General features: G+C 37.5%; 1 protein-coding gene across 3 annotated transcripts in view; it reads left to right on the top strand.

The window, feature by feature from the left end:
• cps1 (carbamoyl-phosphate synthase 1, mitochondrial) overlaps positions 1–19,112 on the top strand; it is a 49,831-nt gene extending 30,719 nt beyond the window's left edge. Inside the window, exons 29-38 of one of the 3 annotated variants that reach the window (XM_067516453.1) lie at positions 898–975; positions 2,418–2,525; positions 2,722–2,811; positions 3,088–3,258; positions 7,104–7,178; positions 7,298–7,396; positions 11,029–11,088; positions 11,429–11,541; positions 16,428–16,557; positions 16,671–19,112. In XM_067516453.1, coding sequence (XP_067372554.1) covers positions 898–975; positions 2,418–2,525; positions 2,722–2,811; positions 3,088–3,258; positions 7,104–7,178; positions 7,298–7,396; positions 11,029–11,088; positions 11,429–11,541; positions 16,428–16,557; positions 16,671–16,784 — 1,038 coding nt within the window. In that variant the 3' untranslated portion in view covers positions 16,785–19,112. Of the gene's footprint in view, positions 1–897; positions 976–2,417; positions 2,526–2,721; positions 2,812–3,087; positions 3,259–5,142; positions 5,186–7,020; positions 7,179–7,297; positions 7,397–11,028; positions 11,089–11,428; positions 11,542–16,427; positions 16,558–16,670 lie in introns of those variants that run through there. The other 2 variants (XM_067516454.1, XM_067516455.1) reach the window with 2 other exon arrangements.
• Positions 19,113–19,322: the final 210 nt, after the last annotated feature.

Genomic DNA, 19,322 nt, shown 5'->3' with positions numbered 1-19,322 from the left:
TCTCTCTTTGCTTTCAATTAACTGGTACTACCAGCTGGCATGGCTGTCGGCTAGTTTCGTCTGCCCATCTCTACCTCACTAAAGACCCAGGTGGCTTGGGCAGCTGGCCTCTCCAAGGGCCTTTACCTGGAGCTAGAATTATACACACACACATGCATGTTAAACCTACAAAGTACCAAAGCAAGTATGTTAATTGTGGTTTAACAAGTTTAAACAGAGTTATTGGAAATACCTTTTATTTTGGTTGGCTATCTTTCACCCTTATTTTTAATAATTACTATACATGTTTTTCCAGAATCACCATAATCAGTTTAAAATAGTGTTCTCTTAGTACTTTAGTACTTACTTTTGTACCTTTAAGTAAAATGTAGATAATCTGCTTATTACTTTTACTTGAGTAAAAGTAATTAAGTCAAAAGTCAAGTTTAAGTCAATTATTCCAATAGTCATGATGTGAATCCTGTGGGGAAACCATCGAAAGCCAGCTTCATCCTGCATAACGAGGACTCAATTTTGTTATCCAATGGAGTAAACACCCCTATTTACTTCATTTTGCTCAGTCTCAGACAGATCTCCTGCCTGCCCATATGCTCTTTATGTGGCGCACAGTAAAAAAAGGTGTATTAACATTAATTCCACTTCTCTATGATGTAAAAAATAAATGGCTTAAAAAAGATTTGACTTCTTATATTAAGTATTCAACTAATGTTAATGATTTGAATAATCAAATTGATTATTTTTCTGAGCCAGGTGGCCAAAATGAGTCATTATGGGTATAGTTTCTGCTTGATTTATTGTGCTGGAGTACAGAACCAAAATACCAGCAGAAATCACTAAGTGAATAATTGCATGTCACATTAAACACAGTCACCATAAATGTTTTTTTTTTTCATCCAGGAGCATCCAGTTGTAATCACAAAGTTTATTTGCGGTGCCAGGGAGGTAGAGGTGGATGCTGTGGCCAAGGGGGGCAAGGTGAGATTCTACATGTTTTTTAAAAGTGGAACTAGATAACAAGTTATTTGTGTCCCTCTTTAATTTATATTGACATCATGTTTCACCATATTTTTATTTTCAACATTATCATGGCTATTCATCTGTGTAGAATATCATTATTCAGTTCTCAGTTATTTGGCAGTGTAAATAGTTAGGAAACATACTGATTAGATCTGTTTCAGTCATGATGAAATGCTCAATGAACTTTCATAAATGATTGATGTGCCAACGTGGCATTAGATTTATGTGCTTGTTATTAACATTTAAGCAGATAGTTTAAGATGGTCCATGGTAATCAAGTGTTTTGCTTGTTTTGCTGACACATTTTTAAAGGTGGCAATATTAAAACCACTATAATCCCTATAAATGATGCATACACATTTTGTTGTGTTAGGAAAAACCCTGGTGCTTTTTTTTTGCAGAATTTTGAAAGACGTTACACATTTAGGAAGGAGAAAAACTATATTGCAACGATTGTTCTTGACAAACCTCCTAAGTCACAATCCTGCAACGCCACACCTTGTTTATGCCCTTATATTGAAGTTTTATTTTAGTAGTCACTCAACAGTGAGGTGGTTTAACTTTTAAAAACCTGTATCACCATGTAACTGTTAGCATTGTAAGTTGCGCTAGACGACAAAACCCCCAAGACACATATCCTGAACGACCTGTTCTATTGTTTAGGCTGTGGGAGTCATTTCAAGGATGTTGGTTTGAACGTGGGCAATCTAGTTGTATGGTAGATTTTCTATTTCTACTTTCCCTGAATACAGCCCCTCCCTTATCTTCAGTATCCCATTAACAAGCTGTCCATTCATTGAATACCAAACAGGCTTCATTATCCCCAGCCAGAGAGTGTGTGTGTGTGCTTGTGTGTGTGTGTGTGTGTGTGTGTGTGTGTGTGTGAGAGAGAGTCCGCACGTATGTGTGGGAAAATGAGAAAGTCAGAGATAATACGTATTAATTACAGGCTGTATCTGAAGAGTGCTAATGAATGCTGTGGTTAGCGGCAGTTTAAATGAACTAATGACACTGATGTTCATTTACAGACACACACACTCGCACAGTTGCTGTGGTGATACATATCCCCTTTTCTGTGGGTGAAACGTTTGAAGTTATTCTTCGATTCCACGCACATTGTTTCCCACTGAGTTTGTCAACAAATAGAAGCCCTTTGTCCTGAACAAATTTCCAGACCTAATTAAATTAATTATTTTCATTATTTATGAAATAAGTCATCATATGTTGATGATACATACTTTAGGTATTTTGTAGGTAAGACAATTCTGCTCACTGAATAAAATTTCTCACCAGTGATCGAGGCTGTAAAAATTTAGTTGCCCATAGATTATCGTCCCATAGTGCTTAAAACTCGGATTTACTATCAAATACTGTTTAATTGTGACTGTGTGCTTGTCCAGGTTCTTGCCCATGCCATAACAGAGCATGTGGAAGATGCTGGGGTACATTCAGGAGATGCCACCCTAATGCTGCCAACCCAGACCATCAGCCAAGGGGCTCTTGAAAAGGTCAGTTAAGTCAATCTTTACGTTCACATTGCTACTCAGGCCACATAAATGACAATGTTTTATGACCATGTTTATTTTCCACAAGAAAGAAGGGGTTTAACTGATGTTGTACACTGCGCTGCATATTTTTCCATCATTCTATATGTATATATGCAGATATGTATGAGTCTGTGCTTTCGTTTTGCATTGCTTTCAGGTTAAGACTGCCACTCGCAAAATTGCCCAAGCATTTGAAATTTCTGGGCCGTTCAACACTCAGTTTCTGGTCAAAGGCAATGATGTTATGGTAAGTAATATGTCATATGAATAAATGATTAACATTTTCATAACTGTGGGGGGAATGCAAACTTTGCACCAATATCATTTGCAGTATTTTAGTTTTGTTTGTTTTCCTGTTTTATAAACTCATTGGCCATTTTGATACTTCAGATGAAGGAAGAGTATTTGTACTAGCCGAATGTGCATTGCTTTAATGTAAGGATTATGGTTTAGTTTGCCATTTCACTGTAAGAGGTCGCAAACAAAACCCTAAAATGAGATATATGTGTTGTGTACATTTTAGGTTATAGAGTGTAATCTGCGGGCGTCGCGCTCCTTCCCTTTTGTATCAAAAACAATTGGTGTGGACTTCATCAACGTGGCAACTAAAGTGATGGTGGGAGAGCCTTTGGATGAGGCCCGTCTGCCCTCGCTGGAGAAACCCATCATTCCTGTAGACTACGTAGGCATAAAGGTGAGAAGAATAGTGGTTTATAAACTGATGAGCTTCTTTCAGGCTTGATTTGTTTAACTGTACAGTCTAGTTTTTTTTTTATACTGTAGAATGCAGAGAGTGAGAGGATGATTGGATAAATATGTGAATGTGGGTGTTGCTCTACCTAAACAATGCACATAACATTATAAACATTCAAGCATTGTTTATGTATTTTAATAATACATAATATTTATTTATATGCAAAACCTATTAACCTAAGGTTGTGTATACCTATTGGGGTGTAAATTGTCAACATGTACAGGACTAAGTGATTTTTAAACTGAAGTAGATACTGAATTGTGAGGTTTACTGCATGTACCCAATGCTGAACGTAAGGATAATTGCTACCTGTTGTATAAAAGTGACTTTTAACTTTACTTACAAGTTCCTAATGAGCATTTCTCTGACCTTCTTAACATCCTGGCGTATTATCTAGGGTTGGAAAAATAGTTCTTAATGTAAAAGGCCCTTCATGTATGATGTCTTAATAACTAGTGTATGGTCTGCTAGTACAACTTTCATTAGATCATATAACAAAGACAGCAATTACTGGTTACCTTTGCATTATAGTGGGGTGTAGTAGGTGCTTCCCGGCTGGCAGGCTTATTTCTAAGATTGGGTATGAGAGTTTACGCGTCGCCAGCTGTTCCAAAGCTATTTTTTCCAAAGTAATTTCTCCCTCTAATTACAACAGAGCCGCTATAACAATGGCTGTAGTTTGGAGCCAATCACACAGGTATAATCCCCCACACTTCCTCACCACCTAAAGTTTTCAATTTCTAAGCTTCACAGTGGTGAGGAATATTAATCAGAGCTCTGAATGCTCCAGGTGCCAAGCTTAAAAGACTCCCTGGTTACTTGGAGTCTATGATACAGACTTCATACAGCCTGAGTGATGAAGGCCCCGCTGACCCTGTCACACTGACAGTTTTTTAACAAAGTATTTTTAAATTCATTCTTCTTGTTAAACACATTATAGCGGTCATAACATTAAGCCCCTACTGTACACACACTGTGATGTCTGAAACCATTATCCAGCCTTAGTTGTGTAGCATCAATATGTCGTCTCTCCCTCTTTCCTTTTTTCTTTACTGTCCTCACTGTGTCATTACAAGGAACACAGCACTGCCATCCAGAGAGACCATATTCATTTATCTGTCTCAGTCCCTCTCAGCTTAACACAGTTGCTCTTACTGTCTCTTTTTTGTCTTTGGCAGTCCGTCATTTGAGGCCATGTTGTTTTCTTTCCACTAACAAGTCCCTGTTGTGTAATTTCTGTCTCTGTATACAAACTCATAGGAACAATAACACCATTTTATTTATGATACTGAAGGGAGGAAGAGCATGAAAACAACATTTGAGGAGGAGGAAGCTGATTTGGTGGTTTGGTGTATGTCCCCAGTGCACAGTTAATGCCTGAACAAAAATAACTTCCAGCGGTTTTATTTTTATTCCCCTTGATCATGGCATACAAGTCATTACCGTGACTTCTGAAACAGACACATTCTTGAGACCCTAATCACCCAAGAAAAATACATGCTTTAGAGACATCAACAACGTAGAAACAATTCAGTGTAAGGACATCGTATTAGTACCACCCCACAGTAACTTGATGAAGGTTTGCTTACTGATTAACGTAATGTAATGGCAGTGGTTAGTTTTCTGCCATGTGTATGTGTGTAATATGCATGTTTTGACAATCAGATTTAAGAACTGGGCAACAATTTTCTCTTCTTCTGTGACCAATGCTACCTGTGCTGCTGCTAGTAATTCTACTAACACTGATGCTAACATGAGTACTTCTCACAAAATGATTGATAATTTGATTTTCATTTTGATTCCGCTGTGAACATTTTTACACAGCTGCCTCTTCTGTCTCCAACAAGACTCACAGTGAGCAACAACAGTATGTGAAAATGTCTTACTTTATTCTTTCTCTTCTCCACTGCGGCTCAGCTGGTGCCCCAAGATAACATTGTTAATGTTGTTCAGCTATTCTACTGACTCTAAGGAGTGGGTGGCTGGTGTGGGATAGGAAGATGGGGATGTAGTGTTTGCTTATTTGGGGATAATGTTGTGGTCAGTGGTTATTTTGACAGTTACTTACAGTCTTTACCAGAGTCACACCATTGCAATTGTATAATACACCATTATAACTAGGAATATTGAGATAATTTGGAGATTTACCTCTGCTGTATTGTTGTAATGACTAGAAAAAGGCTGCCTTCGATTTGGTTTTGCTGTTGGTGTGGTAGGGTAAAATAGTTCATGTGCGTTGCAACTTTGTTTTGTGCCACTCTTTCTGTATTTCACAAATTCTGTACTGCTCGTTACTAACTTTGTTGTAGAGGAGAATCTCCTCTCACCGTTACTCCCTCTCTGTAGGTGTTCCTTTACCTTTGTTTCATTTTCTTGGTTATATTCTGCCATTTTATCTCCACACACTTCCACATCCTTCTCTGACTCTTTGAACAAAGACTCGATAAGCAATGCTGGTTCTTAGTCCCTTCTTACATTAGTATGCTGACATTACATTCAGCTGATTAGATAGCCCGCTTCAAAGATGAAGGCCCCCCCTTGTGGCCTATGCCTCTACGTGTGTGTCAGTGTATGTACACATGAATTACAGAATTCCACATCGTTTCTCTCTCTCTCTATTCAAGGTAATGGGTAGATGCCTGCTTTAAAATTAAGAAATAAGAATGGCTTCCCGCGTGGCACCCCCATGATTCCTAATTTGTCTGTAATACAATGAGAAGAAGATATGTCCTCTGCTCTTGTTCCTGTTCTTACCCTTCAGTGTTCTGACAATCTCCTCTTTTAATGTTTGTAATTTTGACTTTGCTTTTTCATTCTCCATCTCATCTGTTCTTCTTTTGAACTTTCTTTAATTTTTTGTTCATTTCTTCCACAACCATTTAATGCTTTAATTCATTACCTCCTCTTATTCTGTTTTGTCTTTCTACTCATTTACAATCTTCAGTCAAATCATTTTCCTCCAATAGTTTCTTTCCTCACTCTCTCTTCCTCAGTTCTCTTGTCCTGCCCTCTTATCCTTTTTTTTAAAATATTCTACTCTAACTCCTCTCCTCTTCTGGTATAGTTAGGCCACCTACCCCTTTTTTCTCCTTTTTAGCATGGAGACAGTGTGTCAGTCAGTTAAAGGCACATGTGTCCTGTTGTTTTAGAAGGCTTGTTTTAAAAACAGTCTTTTAGTCTGTTTCCGTAATACCCACAGTTCCTTGGACGCTCATATGTTTTAAAAATATGTACGACTGTAGTTTCATGGGTAAAGCAGAAATTATTGTTGAAAGAAAATGTAATAATGAAAATGTGCAGCACTCATGCTGTATTGAAAAAGCATTGAAAAATACACTAGATTTATGAGCTTTCATTCACCATTAAACAGATAATTTGCCATTTACATATTTTATAAGCAGCTGCCAAGGTCTGGTTTATCTGAAACTGCTAAGGAAAGCAAGCTGTTTCACCTCTAGGTGGCAGCAATGTCCTGAAATCCCTGGAGTAGTTTGAGTCGACTGCAAACATTCTGTATGATGCTACAAGGCACTGATTGCCACTTTATTAATTTACAATACCACCACTGTATTAGTAGAAGCAGAATGTTTAATGATAAGCCAGTGGGAATTAATATGTAAACACCTGTCATAGCCAATGATACCTTAATATTATTGGCCATGATATACCAGTATGACTCAATGCTGGTTATGCTGGTTACAGATTGTTCAAAGGGAATGTTGGTGCCCATCACATGGGGATGTTCTCTTACTTGAGATGCATGCCTAAACCAACTCTTCAAACAGGCACCTATGTTCTCCTGGCCACGGCTGAGAGATGCAGACCCTGTGCTTCGCTGTGAGATGGCCTCCACCGGAGAAGTAAGCCCCCTCAGAAACAATACAACAATTTTTATTTGTTTTTTTGTTTTTTCTCATCTGATTTGTAGAGTCAGTGTTAATAGTTATCTATGTGTGTCTGTTCATGTGTTGTATTGCAGGTAGCCTGTTTTGGAGCAAACATTTATTCAGCCTTCCTGAAGGCTATGCTCTCCACAGGATTCAAGCTGCCACAGAAGGGCATCCTGATTGGGATTCAGGTAAGACTACAGCCATCTGGAGTTCCACTTGCCTCCTGTTTGTGTTTCCTTTTGGTGCCTTTTGCCGACAAGACACCAAATGTCAGGTGCCTCCTAAACAGGTGGCCTAAATCTTTTAGGCTATTAGCTTCTTACAGTGCCAGCCTAGTGCATTAGTTTGTCTCAGAACAAACTACACCTTGATTCATGCAACAATTCTGAATTGTCTTAAAATCATAATCAGCTGTTGAGTAACTGTGTGAATAAACACAGGTTCAAATACATATTCCCCAGAAAAAAAAGTCCAAAAAACATTTTCTTCATCATGCAAAATATCTGTCAGAATAAGTCTTGAATCACCATTGCAGGATAAACTTGCTGAGGTAGGGTGACTGTGGTTTGTCCTATTGATAGTTTTCACATAACGTCACACTCTTCCGGACCACCCACGGCAGCATTATTGACCCATCCACATTTGAAATGCATATAGCCGTCTGTATTTTTGTGTTACTAGGTAAGGTATTGATATAAACTATGTAGGCTTTGCCAAAGTGGAGCTTTGAAATGGATTTAGGTTTTTTTTACTGGTGTTTAGTGAAATACTGCAGCGTGGGCTGTATATAGATAATAAGTGCTCAAATAAATCATTGTGTTTATATACTTTTTTTTCTTTGTTGGCATGTGGTCTGAATATTGGTTGCTTAAAACAGATGGAAAATAACGGCCCAGTTCTTCAGAACTTCCAGTATTTGTTGCTCACGTAGGCTCAGTGCAAGACTACAAGCTATCAATATTAGATATTTTTATTATATGCCCACACATTTAACACCGTGTGCTTGCTTTGTAGAATCGATCAAGTGCCGCAGTCTTCCACTTGATCATTTTCAAGTCCTTGTCTTTAATTTGAAGTCTTTTATTTTTGAACGACCAAAGCACAAGTCATAGTTACTCTGCTGTTTTGGCTCATTGGTTTCATTTTTTGGACTTACAATTTTGCTGGCTTTTTCAAATTCTCTGCACAGAAAGTTTATAGCTACTTTTTTAGTCATCCATCATTTGCATTTGACAGAACAGGCTTTCATATTCTTCAAGACTGCCTGTCTTTTAATCATGTACACGCACAAGGTTCAGCCCCGTATGAATTTAAGTCTCTTCACCAGTCCCTCCAGGAATTCGCTGTGTTGCAATAAACAATAATTCAACCAATTCCTTTTGAATTTTGTGCAACATTGCAATTTAAAACATAAAAATAATCACTACAGGCATCAGATTCTTCCAAATGACTGTTGAGAAATTAGATATTTTAGGACACAACAGTCACAAAACATCTAAGCAACCCTGGAGGGTCCGGTCTGCTTATGTTTAACTCACATAACTACAATAATTGTGAGTAGAGAATGTGAAGTTATGTCATACAATGGGATGTGGGCACCACCTTATGATCTATTTGGTCTGTTCAGCTGTGGGTAACCTGTATACCTTGTTAAAAATTGTTCAAATTTGATAGAGATGGAGAGAGCGATGAAAAGGAAGAAATAGGACCCTTCCTAGAGAAATTACATCACAATAGCAAAGAATGGTATTTGGAGAAACAATAAATACATGAACAGTTTTTCAAAGTGGTTTGGTGCAACATCTGCTACTTCACAAATTGGCAAACTACCAGAGTTACTGATCTGCTAAAGTAGCAGCACTGACCTACTGTGGTAACAATTCTTAAGACCACCACAAAAAGTCAGAACACTGCCTCCAACTCCCAAGAAGAAAGGTAAGGGGCTCTCACTAGATGATGACCATGTTGCCCAACACTTAACACAGTGTGTCTTCAACTATGAAAAATTATTATAAATATATGTGTCTTACGCACAAACTAAACCAGCTTTATTCATATACAGACCTACCTGGTTTTTGTAATGAGTTATATTATTGCATTACTATAAAAATAAATACTTATTACATAAGGCATTACCCTCCTCATTACTTTTAAAATCCTGATGAGCAGTGAGCAGCATCGCTTCTAGTGAAAACTAAAGACAAATGTAGCTTTAAAGGCTCAATTAACATTTCACTCTCTTTAAAAACATTTATAGGTCACTTTTCTTGACAATTTAACATTTTAAATGTGCAGTAATGAATTTTTGCAGTGTAGGTTTTACAACTTACATTTATACACTGCCCTTTCAGTGACTTGTTAAATCAAGTAAAAATAAAAATGTGTGTACAATTATGAATAATTTAGTAGCTGCTGTTGAATTATTCTATTCTATTTTTGTGATATCAGAGAATCACCCAATAAATCACCCAATTATGTAGTAAAAACAAAACTTTTCAATGTCTAGACAAATGCAAACATTTAATAAAAGTCAAGTCATCAGCAGTCATGAATACCAAGTCAAGGTCAAGTCATGTCTTCTATTCAAGTTAATCAAGCAAGTCTGAAGTCCTCTAAATTACAATTAGCCAAGTCATGTAACTTGAGAAACCCACCTCTGATGTTTGTCCGTACAGGGTATTAGATTCGGGTTTCTAGTGTCTCTTAATGTAATTATCCACAGTAACGTAATAAGGAAGATTCACATAATTACACACAAGCATGTGCAAAGCTGGGCAAGTAGATGAGATAAAGTGTACATGATTTTTATGTACATAAGAGTTAGGTAGGTATCTTAATGTTTTTTAAATATCCCCACCTTATTTCTAAAAAATCTGCAGCTCTGTGTTACAATTGAAAAACAAGGTATGAATTTGTAAGCCATAAAATCCCTATAAGGTAGGCTTCAAAATATAATGCACAAAGCATATCAAACCATACCAGTTTTCATGAGGCAGCTGGTATTTTAGCCAAAATACTGTTTACTGTGCTAGCAAGATATTCAGCTGTAAATCAGCAGCACAACCTCACAATGCTTGGTGGAATCCCTTAAGAGAGGTGATGTCTAATTACAAAGGTGCAAAATTTATTTGAAATCTGTTTCTTGTCAGGTGCAATATCCATTTTTTGCACATTTCTTTCACGTTAATGGTTTGTATAAACTAGACTTTATCTCACAGTACATTGTAATAAAAATACCTTATACACACATTGTAGTGTAATAATGTCCCTATTTACATGTATGTGGTAATCATCTCATTTTAAATAACTGTGCGATCAAACCCGTTGTCTGAAAACACGCTTGCTTCAGACTTATTTATTTTTTGTGAAAAATTATTAAATCCTAAATATATGTGTGTTGCAAAAGTATGTCTGTAGCATAACCTGTGCCTTCGGTAACTTATATGGGTTTTGCGGCAATAAGGGACATGTAACTTCTTTTTCCAATTCATTCTTGCTTGCAATTCTGCCATCACCAACATTTTTCTGTAATGTTCTTATTTGTGTCTCATTTAATTAAATTCCTGTTATTTAATTTTAGGAAATCTGATCAAGTTTAGGTTGCAATATAAAGTGTTCACAAAACCACAAGTGCCAATGTTGTCAACTTGAAACAACCCAATCAGGTTTTAAAAAAATGAATTACATTAACCGTCATTCAATGTTGTAGAAAAATAAAAAGTGCAAAAGTCCAAGGAAGGTGATTCTTTTCTAGCCACTGCCTTTTATAATCTTGTATCATCTTGTTATTCAAAAATCTGTCTGCTTCTTTCCCTTCTAGCATTCGTTCCGACCCACTTTTCTTGCTACAGCACACCAGCTAAAAGAGGAAGGCTTCAAGGTGAGGACTGAAAGCCTGTATATTTCAAAAACTACAATTCAGAGATCTTGTTGGGAATCCTCACTAGTTGATAAAGCTTCCTGCTAGCAATGTTTTTCTTCCCTATTAAGAGATTCAAAAAACACAGACATTATGCATGTTTTATTTTTATTTATTTATTTATTTTTTATCCTTTCAGCTTATCCCGTGAGTTCAGGGTCGCCAGCAGATCATTGTCCGCATGTTGATTTGGCACAGTTTTTTTTTTATTAATTTTATTTTATTTTTTATGCTTGTTCCTTTCCTGACATCAACCCTCTGGGAGGGTATGTTTTATGATTTTCTTATTTCTGTTGTGTAGCTCTATGCTACTGAAGCCACTTCTGTCTGGCTGTGTGCCAATGACGTGCCTGCCACACCAGTAGCCTGGCCAACTGAGAAGGAGGAAGACACCAGTTTGCTCAGTATTAAGAGGTTGGAAATTCATTTTGAACAGTAAATTCGTGTTTTTTTGTTTTGACTTAGTAATGGAAACATTGAAAACCAAACCAGCAAATGTAAAATTCTGAGTAAAAATTTTAAGGCTTGTTTCCTGAGGCAGTATTTAAGTAGTACAAAAATTGTAATTCATAAGATTCAAAACTGTGATATCTAATCAGCATAGGATTTTGCCGTAAGGTCTTGGGCATTGCTCCTTCATTATCACCATACTATGCTGACAAGATCAAAGAATATTCAGCAGACTCCTCAGTCCTCAGTCATTGCATTAGAGACTAGAGTTTGAGTAAGGAGGATGGAGAAAATTTTGTGTTAGCAGCAATGCCACATCGAGTTTGGCCATCAAAAAACCTAAGGTCCAATGTGAAAGATTTACAGGGCTCTATTAGCAGAAATACAGTCTTCATAGTTATAGTTTCCATTGGTGTGTAATAACCTAAAATTAGATTTTCTTTAGGTTAGTATGAGCCTTTTATATCTACTGTACATAGGCTAGGTGTCCCCTTATATGGAGGTTGAAATGTTGCAGTGCCATGTTTCTACGTAAGCCCAGAAGGGACAAATAAAACAACGACTCTATAAGTGAATTTTGTGTTTTCACATTGAAAACAATTTGAATTTGGTGACATAGAAAGAATGTAATTCACTAGATAAATTTGGAACCTATTTAGACATGTTTGAGTAACAGTCGGTTATATAAAAACGTGAACATAATGTAAAAAGACAGAAGATTGGCTATGCACATGAATAAAAGACAGGCAAATCCACGAGCACAGTATTACAAAGTAGTTAATCTGCTTTGAATTACAGCTTGTAATTAGTTACTTTTTTCTGCATGCTATGGTGCTGTGAATGTTTACTTATAGCAAAGTATGTACATGTGTTTAAATAACTCTACTTTAATTTCTGTAATGAGCCAAAGCTTAGAAGTACTGCTAATGTTGACATTATACAGAACCTGATATGTTGTTCATTGATCATAATTCAGCAGACCAGCAGTTAACATAAACACACACTCAGATTAGGCTGTCTTACCTTAAACCAGATGGGTTTTTTTTATACTCATCTTCCCCTGTGCAGAAACATTAAATCCAAAGCTAGTTATAATCCATAATCCATATGACAGACGACGACTTGTCCTGTCTCTCAAATTTGGTTCATTCTCCAAGTGTAGCTGCTTAGTTGTCATCTAAGCAGCTAGTACAACCTTTTACGAAGGCTCTAGCAGCACAGAATCATTTTAGAAAGCCAACTGTGACTGTAGATTTCAGGTAATTCTTCCACAAACAAGTCATAATGATGCTACAGTCAAACCATCTGCACCATATGTTTGCAAGGTAGCAAGTGAAGGGGAGGATGTTGAACATTTGTAGAGCAATACATAGACATAATGCTGGCTGGCATCGACTGTGGAAGGTGGCATGTCACTGTCCGCAATTCCATGTCAAAAGCCTTGAAATTAAAAAGTCAATGCAAATTTCAGGACTGTCGTATTTGTATTTTTCACTCCAGTTTGAATAATACATTTTATTAATCTAACTGTTTAAATGTGTAATTATCTATCTAGTTATCTAAAAAGGACACTGACATAGCAATATTTGGCTCATATCATGATTAGGTGTATAAAGAATATCAGGCAAACAGTGGGCATGTTTATTTTTTTCTTGCTGCTGGAAAACAAAAAAAAGTAAATCTACACAAGCAGGTGGCGTTGCAAATTCAAACAAACATATTTGCACTGGGCTTTCAATTCAATTCAATTCAATCCAATTCAATTCAATTCAATTCAACTTTATTTATATAGCGCCAATTCACAACAAAGTCATCTCAGGGCACTTTACAGAATAAAGTCAAGATTATAAAGATATATAAAGAGAACCCAACAATTCCCCCTGGAGCAAGCCATAGGCAACAGTGGAGAGGAAAAACTCCCTTTAACGGAAGAAACCTCCAGCAGAACCAGGCTCAGGGTGGACGGCCATCTGCCTCGACCGGTTGGGGTGAGTGGAAAGGGGAGAGAGAAAAGAACAGAGCAACAAAAGCAACAACAAAACATCTGGCAGATTGGTAGGATCAGTAGCTTCACGCTGGAAGACACACAGCTTCAAAGCTGGGGGACACCTGCAGAAAGGGACAGAGAGAGGGGGACAGAGGAGGACAAAGACAACTACGGGAGAGAACACACAGAGTTAATGACATACAGTGGTGACAATTGCTGGATGAGAGGAGAGGAGAGATGGTCAAGAGGAGGAAAGGAGCTCAGTGCATTGGGGGGTGGGTCCCCCAGCAGTCTAAGCCTATGGCAGCATAACTATAACTAACTATATGCTTTATTAAAAAGGAAGGTTTTAAGCCTAGACTTAAAAGTAGAGAGAGTGTCTGCTTCCCGAATCTGAACTGGGAGCTGGTTCCACAGGAGAGGAGCTTGATAGCTAAAGGCTCTACCTCCCATTCTACTTTTGGAAATTCTGGGAACCACAAGTAGGCCTGCATTCTGAGAGCGAAGTGGTCTACTGGGATGATATGGTGCTATGAGGTCTTCTAAATATGATGGAGCCTGACCATTCAGAGCTTTATATGTAAGAAGCAGGGTTTTAAATTCTATTCTACATTTAATGGGAAGCCAATGAAGAGAAGCTAGTGAAGGTGAAATATGATCTCTCTTGCTAGTTCCAGTCAGCACTCTTGCTGCAGCATTTTGGATTAATTGCAGGCTCTTTAGGGAGTTACTGGGGCATCCTGAAAGTAGGGAATTACAGTAGTCCAACCTAGAGGTAACAAATGCATGGACCAGTTTTTCGGCATCACTTTGAGACAGGATGCTCCTAATTTTGGCAATGTTCCGTAGGTGGAAGAAGGCTGTTCTAGAGATTTGTTTTATATGTGAGTTAAAGGATAGATCCTGATCAAAAATAACTCCAAGGTTCCTTGCAGTAGTACTGGAGGCCAGACTTATGCCATCTAGTGTGACAATATGGTTGGACATCATATCTCTGAGATTTTTGGGCCCAAATACTATGACTTCAGTTTTGTCTGAGTTTAAAAGTAAAAAATTGTGGGACATCCAGGCCTTGATGTCTTGTAGGCATGCTTGAAGCTTTATTAACTGATTATTTTCATCTGGTTCCATAGATAAATATAGCTGGGTATCATCAGCATAACATTGGAAATTTATGGAGTGTTTTCTAATAATGTTGCCTAAAGGAGACATATATAAAGTAAAAAGTATTGGTCCTAACACAGAGCCTTGTGGAACTCCATAGCTAACCTTTGTGTGCATGGAGGATTCATCATTAACATGAACAAATTGAAATCTATCAGATAGATAAGATTTAAACCAACCTAGTGCAGTTCCTGTAATTCCATTTTCATGTTCCAGTCTCTGTAATAAAATGTTATGATCAATGGTATCAAATGCAGCACTAAGATCTAACAGAACAAGTATAGAGATGAGTCCAGTATCTGAGGCCATGAGAAGATCGTTGGTGACTTTTACCAGTGCTGTTTCTGTACTATGATGAACTCTAAATCCTGACTGAAAGTCTTCATACAAATGATTCCTATGAAGGTGATCACATAATTGTTTTGCGACTACTTTTTCAATTATTTTAGAAATAAAGGGGAGATTAGATATTGGTCTGTAATTGGCTAAAACACCTGGGTCAAGACAGGGTTTTTTAAGTAATGGTTTAATTACAGCTACCTTATAGGCCTGTGGTACATAGCCTGTTTCTAAAGATAGATTTATGATATCTAATATGAATGTATCTATTAAGGGTAAAGCTTCCTTGAGCAGCTTAGTTGGAATAGGGTCTAGCAGACAGGTTGTTGGTTTAGATGAGGTAATAATTGAAGTTAGCTCAGAGAGATCTATGGGTAAAAGCAGTCTAACAGGGAGTGGGGCCTTATCGATGACTCTAGCACTGTTGAACATGAAGATCTATCTGTAATTTTTGGGGGGAGGATCTGGTGAATTCGTTCTCTAATAGCTACAATTTTATTCATAAAGAAGCTCATGAAGTCATTGCTGCTCAAAGTTAAGGGAATAGTAGGCTCAACAGAACTATGGCTCTCAGTCAGCCTGGCTACAGTGCTGAACAGAAACCGGGGGTTGTTCTTATTTTCTTCTATTAATGATGAATAATATGCTGTTCTGGCATCACTGAGAGCTTTTTTGTACATTTTTAAACTATTTTTCCAGGCTAAATGAGATTCTTCTAACTTTCTGGAACGCCACTTCCTTTCTAACTTTCGTGTTTCCTGTTTTAAGTTGCGTGTTTGTGAACTATACCATGGAGATCGCCTCTGCTGGTTTACTGCCTTCTTTTTTAGAGGGGCAACACTATCGAGTATTGTACGTAGTGAGGCGGCAGAATTGTCAACAAGATAATCTACTTGTGCAGGAGTAACATTAAGGAGACTACTTTCCATTGTATTAACATATGGTGAAGCAAATGATGAAGAAATAATTTCTTTAAATTTGTTGACAGCTTTTTCACTTAAGCATCTGCTATAGTGGAATTTTTCCCTACCTGCTATATAGTCTGTTATTGTAAATTCAAATGTTATTAAAAAATGGTCAGACAGAAGAGAGTCGTGAGGAAATATGGTTAAATTATCCGCTTCAATTCCATACGTAAGGACAAGGTCTAACGTGTGACTAAAATAGCTTTCTCCTTCTATACCCAACCCATCTGCATCTGAACAAATTTTGTTAAAAGATGCCAAAAGAGCAACAAAATTAGCTTTTGATTCTCAATGTGGACTTAACAGTGCACTACTCTAAGTACTGCTCTGGGTGCTTTATTTGTTCTAAATACTGTGATTATGCAATCTGTGACACATTTTTAAATGCTTTATAGACTGATCAGCGACGGTGATATTGACCTGGTGGTAAACTTGCCCAATAACAACACTCAGCACCTGAAGGATAACTTCCTCATTCGGAGAATGTCTATCGACCATGGTGTTCCCCTCATCACCAATTATCAGGTCAGTAAGCGTTATACAACCAGTAACCATCCATCACTACCTCCTTCCAGTTTACATTTTGCATGCTGTGCTTTTTGGCCTGGTAGACTTAATGTTGTTTCTGTGTGTATTAGGTTATGAAGCTGTTTGCTGAGGCTATTCGCTATGCAGGCGAGCTTGACACTACCAGCCTGTTCCACTACCGGCAGAAGGAAGGCGAACATAGAGGGGCTACCCACCAGGGCTAGTGTGTTTGTAAAACAGCAGTTTTAAGAGGAAGCATGTTTTCATAATATAGTTTCTTAAAATTATTTGGGGTCTTTTTTTATCCCATGTTGTTTAGTGGCAGGAGTCTGTGGGGAGTTAGAAGAAAACATAATTAAAAATATTGATAGCTCTAATCTTTATGACAAATTTCATACCAGTATCCACTGTAATAAGGGATTTTTAATGGTTTCATTATAAGTATTATAAGTAATTTAGTTTTTATTGGTCAAATATACTTTAATGCTGTAAACCAAATATTTAGCTTTTGTGCTGGTTGTGAACCGGGATATGATGATATGATAAAGTGTTCAAAGTGAGGGTAAACGTACTCCTTTTTTACTGAAGAAAAATTACAATTACAGTTGGTCATTTAGCAGATACTTTTATCCAGAGTGACTTACAAGTATGCAGCCAACACTAGGGACAACTTGGGCTTCCAGCTTCTCTAGAGACACTTTGGCTTGTAACCAGGAGCACCAGGAATCAAATCACCTGTGGTTTATGGAAGACTGCTCTACTAACTGGGCTACAGCCACCCCTCCCCGAGGATGTTGTTGCTGGTGTGTTACAGTGGCTGTTTTTTCTTTTGTTTCATTTCCGTTGGTTATAATCAGTGTTTATATTTTACTTCTTTGTTACACTGCTTATTTCATTTTCAGCTTGTAAGGTCATTAAGTTCTCTGATTATTTCTATACCAGTGGTTTGACCAAAGGAATTTTGAGATAATTTGGTCGAATTCATATATTTTTGTTTAAGACTTAAAGTTATGTCTCGATCCAGTTTTTTTGGATCCAATACCGACTTGGTATTTTTAGTATAAGTGGCCGAAGTGATATTAATCCGATGCTTATATTTATATACAATAAATGTGTATTAAACATTTAAACATGCATCTAAATATCTGCCCACAAGCCCACACGTGTTTGTAGAACAGTACAAAATGGGGCTTTTTTCTTATTACTGAAATCATTGAACTGTGTCAAAAATGTATTTGCAATGGGTAAAAAATTACTCATATCAACTTATTTTCAGTACAGGCTAAAATTGACTAAATGGCAGGTAGCCAATGAAAACTTTAACTTGTGCGATTTTATTACGTCTAGTTATCATTCCATATTTAAGAATGCAGCTAACTGGCAAACTGGGTATGTGGGCAGATGAATAACACAAAAATGGTCTAATCTTTGTTCAATGCATTACATATGCAACTGGAGCTGACGGAGAAAATATGTTTTTTTCAGAAAAGTCCTTCTGCAAATCCTACCTATACACAGAGTAAAACCTTGACGAGTTTTAAAACGAGTGCACCAATTACAACAATAACACCAGAGGGTGTTTTTTAATGTTGTGGTGGACATGAGTCACATGTCAGAACACACACACAATCACACCCAGTTGTGTACGGGTCTGTGTAGCTACCCCAGTCTACTGCCAATGTCAGGAGCTTTGGAGAAAGGGACTGTGAGATTAAGATCCTTCACCAACTTAGCTGGCTCCTCTTCTCTGGTTGGAAAGGTTGGAAAATTTAGGGCACATTACTGCAAAGTTTGATCAGTTTTAAACCCAAGATTTTCTAAAAACTGCGTTAGTATCTTTTCGAAAAAGCTACTGATCAGTCACAGTCCCCCTACTACCCTGATTTGCAATTGTATAGCTCATAGCATTTTCATCTACACGTGAAAGCCAGAATTTTAACTTTGACTGCCAGAGACATCCAAAACTTTAACTTGTAAGTTAATCCTTGGCAGTACCCAATAGTTTTTTGTGTGGACAATGTATAGCTTTTCCCTGATGCCAGCAAATCCTAAATATTATTATAAGTCCTCTCATCTTGTTGTAAGCAGACCTCTCATTTGCTGCTGTCTGTGGAAAATAACTTGAAACTTGAAACTTGATCAGGCTGCCAGCATACTTGGGTGCCTTCAGGGACCACACATAGCATAGGTCAGGCATGCCATGGTAGCACTCAAAGCCATAATTTGCTCATATCAAGACAATAAAACTAAATATGGATCAGAACCGGGTTGGCTTTATTTTGGCTGATGCCAATTCATGCCCGGAGCTGCGCCGGCAGTAATACTAAATATTGAATTGTGACTTTTCTACTAAAAATTGTGCTGAATAAGACTTGAAGAGCTGTAACCAAAACCAAAAGTTTATTTTTTTTGGTACCCTACTATTACAAGTTGTAAGTAGATCCAGTAGTAACCAATGTATTTGTAAAGCTGAATTTACATCTGTATATACTGTGTTTCAAACTGAACCTGTGCTACATTTTTAAACCTCACACATAAAATTGCTCACTGTATGACAACTGTTACATTGTGTTGCTTCTGTTCATGTTTGTAAGAATCCACTGAAACACTGATGTATCCCTGACTTGAAGCCTGCTCTGTGTGCGTTGTGTTTGGACTGGACATGCATGAAAACTGGATGCTTCGTTTATCTTTGGTCATCCCATTTACAAACAACACAATAAAACTGCACTGAAACACGGCCCATAGACCACAACTAACTC

This window comes from Channa argus, chromosome 9 (assembly GCF_033026475.1).
Source record: "Channa argus isolate prfri chromosome 9, Channa argus male v1.0, whole genome shotgun sequence".
In the NCBI taxonomy this organism is placed as follows: Eukaryota; Metazoa; Chordata; class Actinopteri; order Anabantiformes; family Channidae; genus Channa; species Channa argus.
Note: the sequence above shows the minus strand (reverse complement) of the source record. Positions and strands in the feature narration are given on the sequence as shown.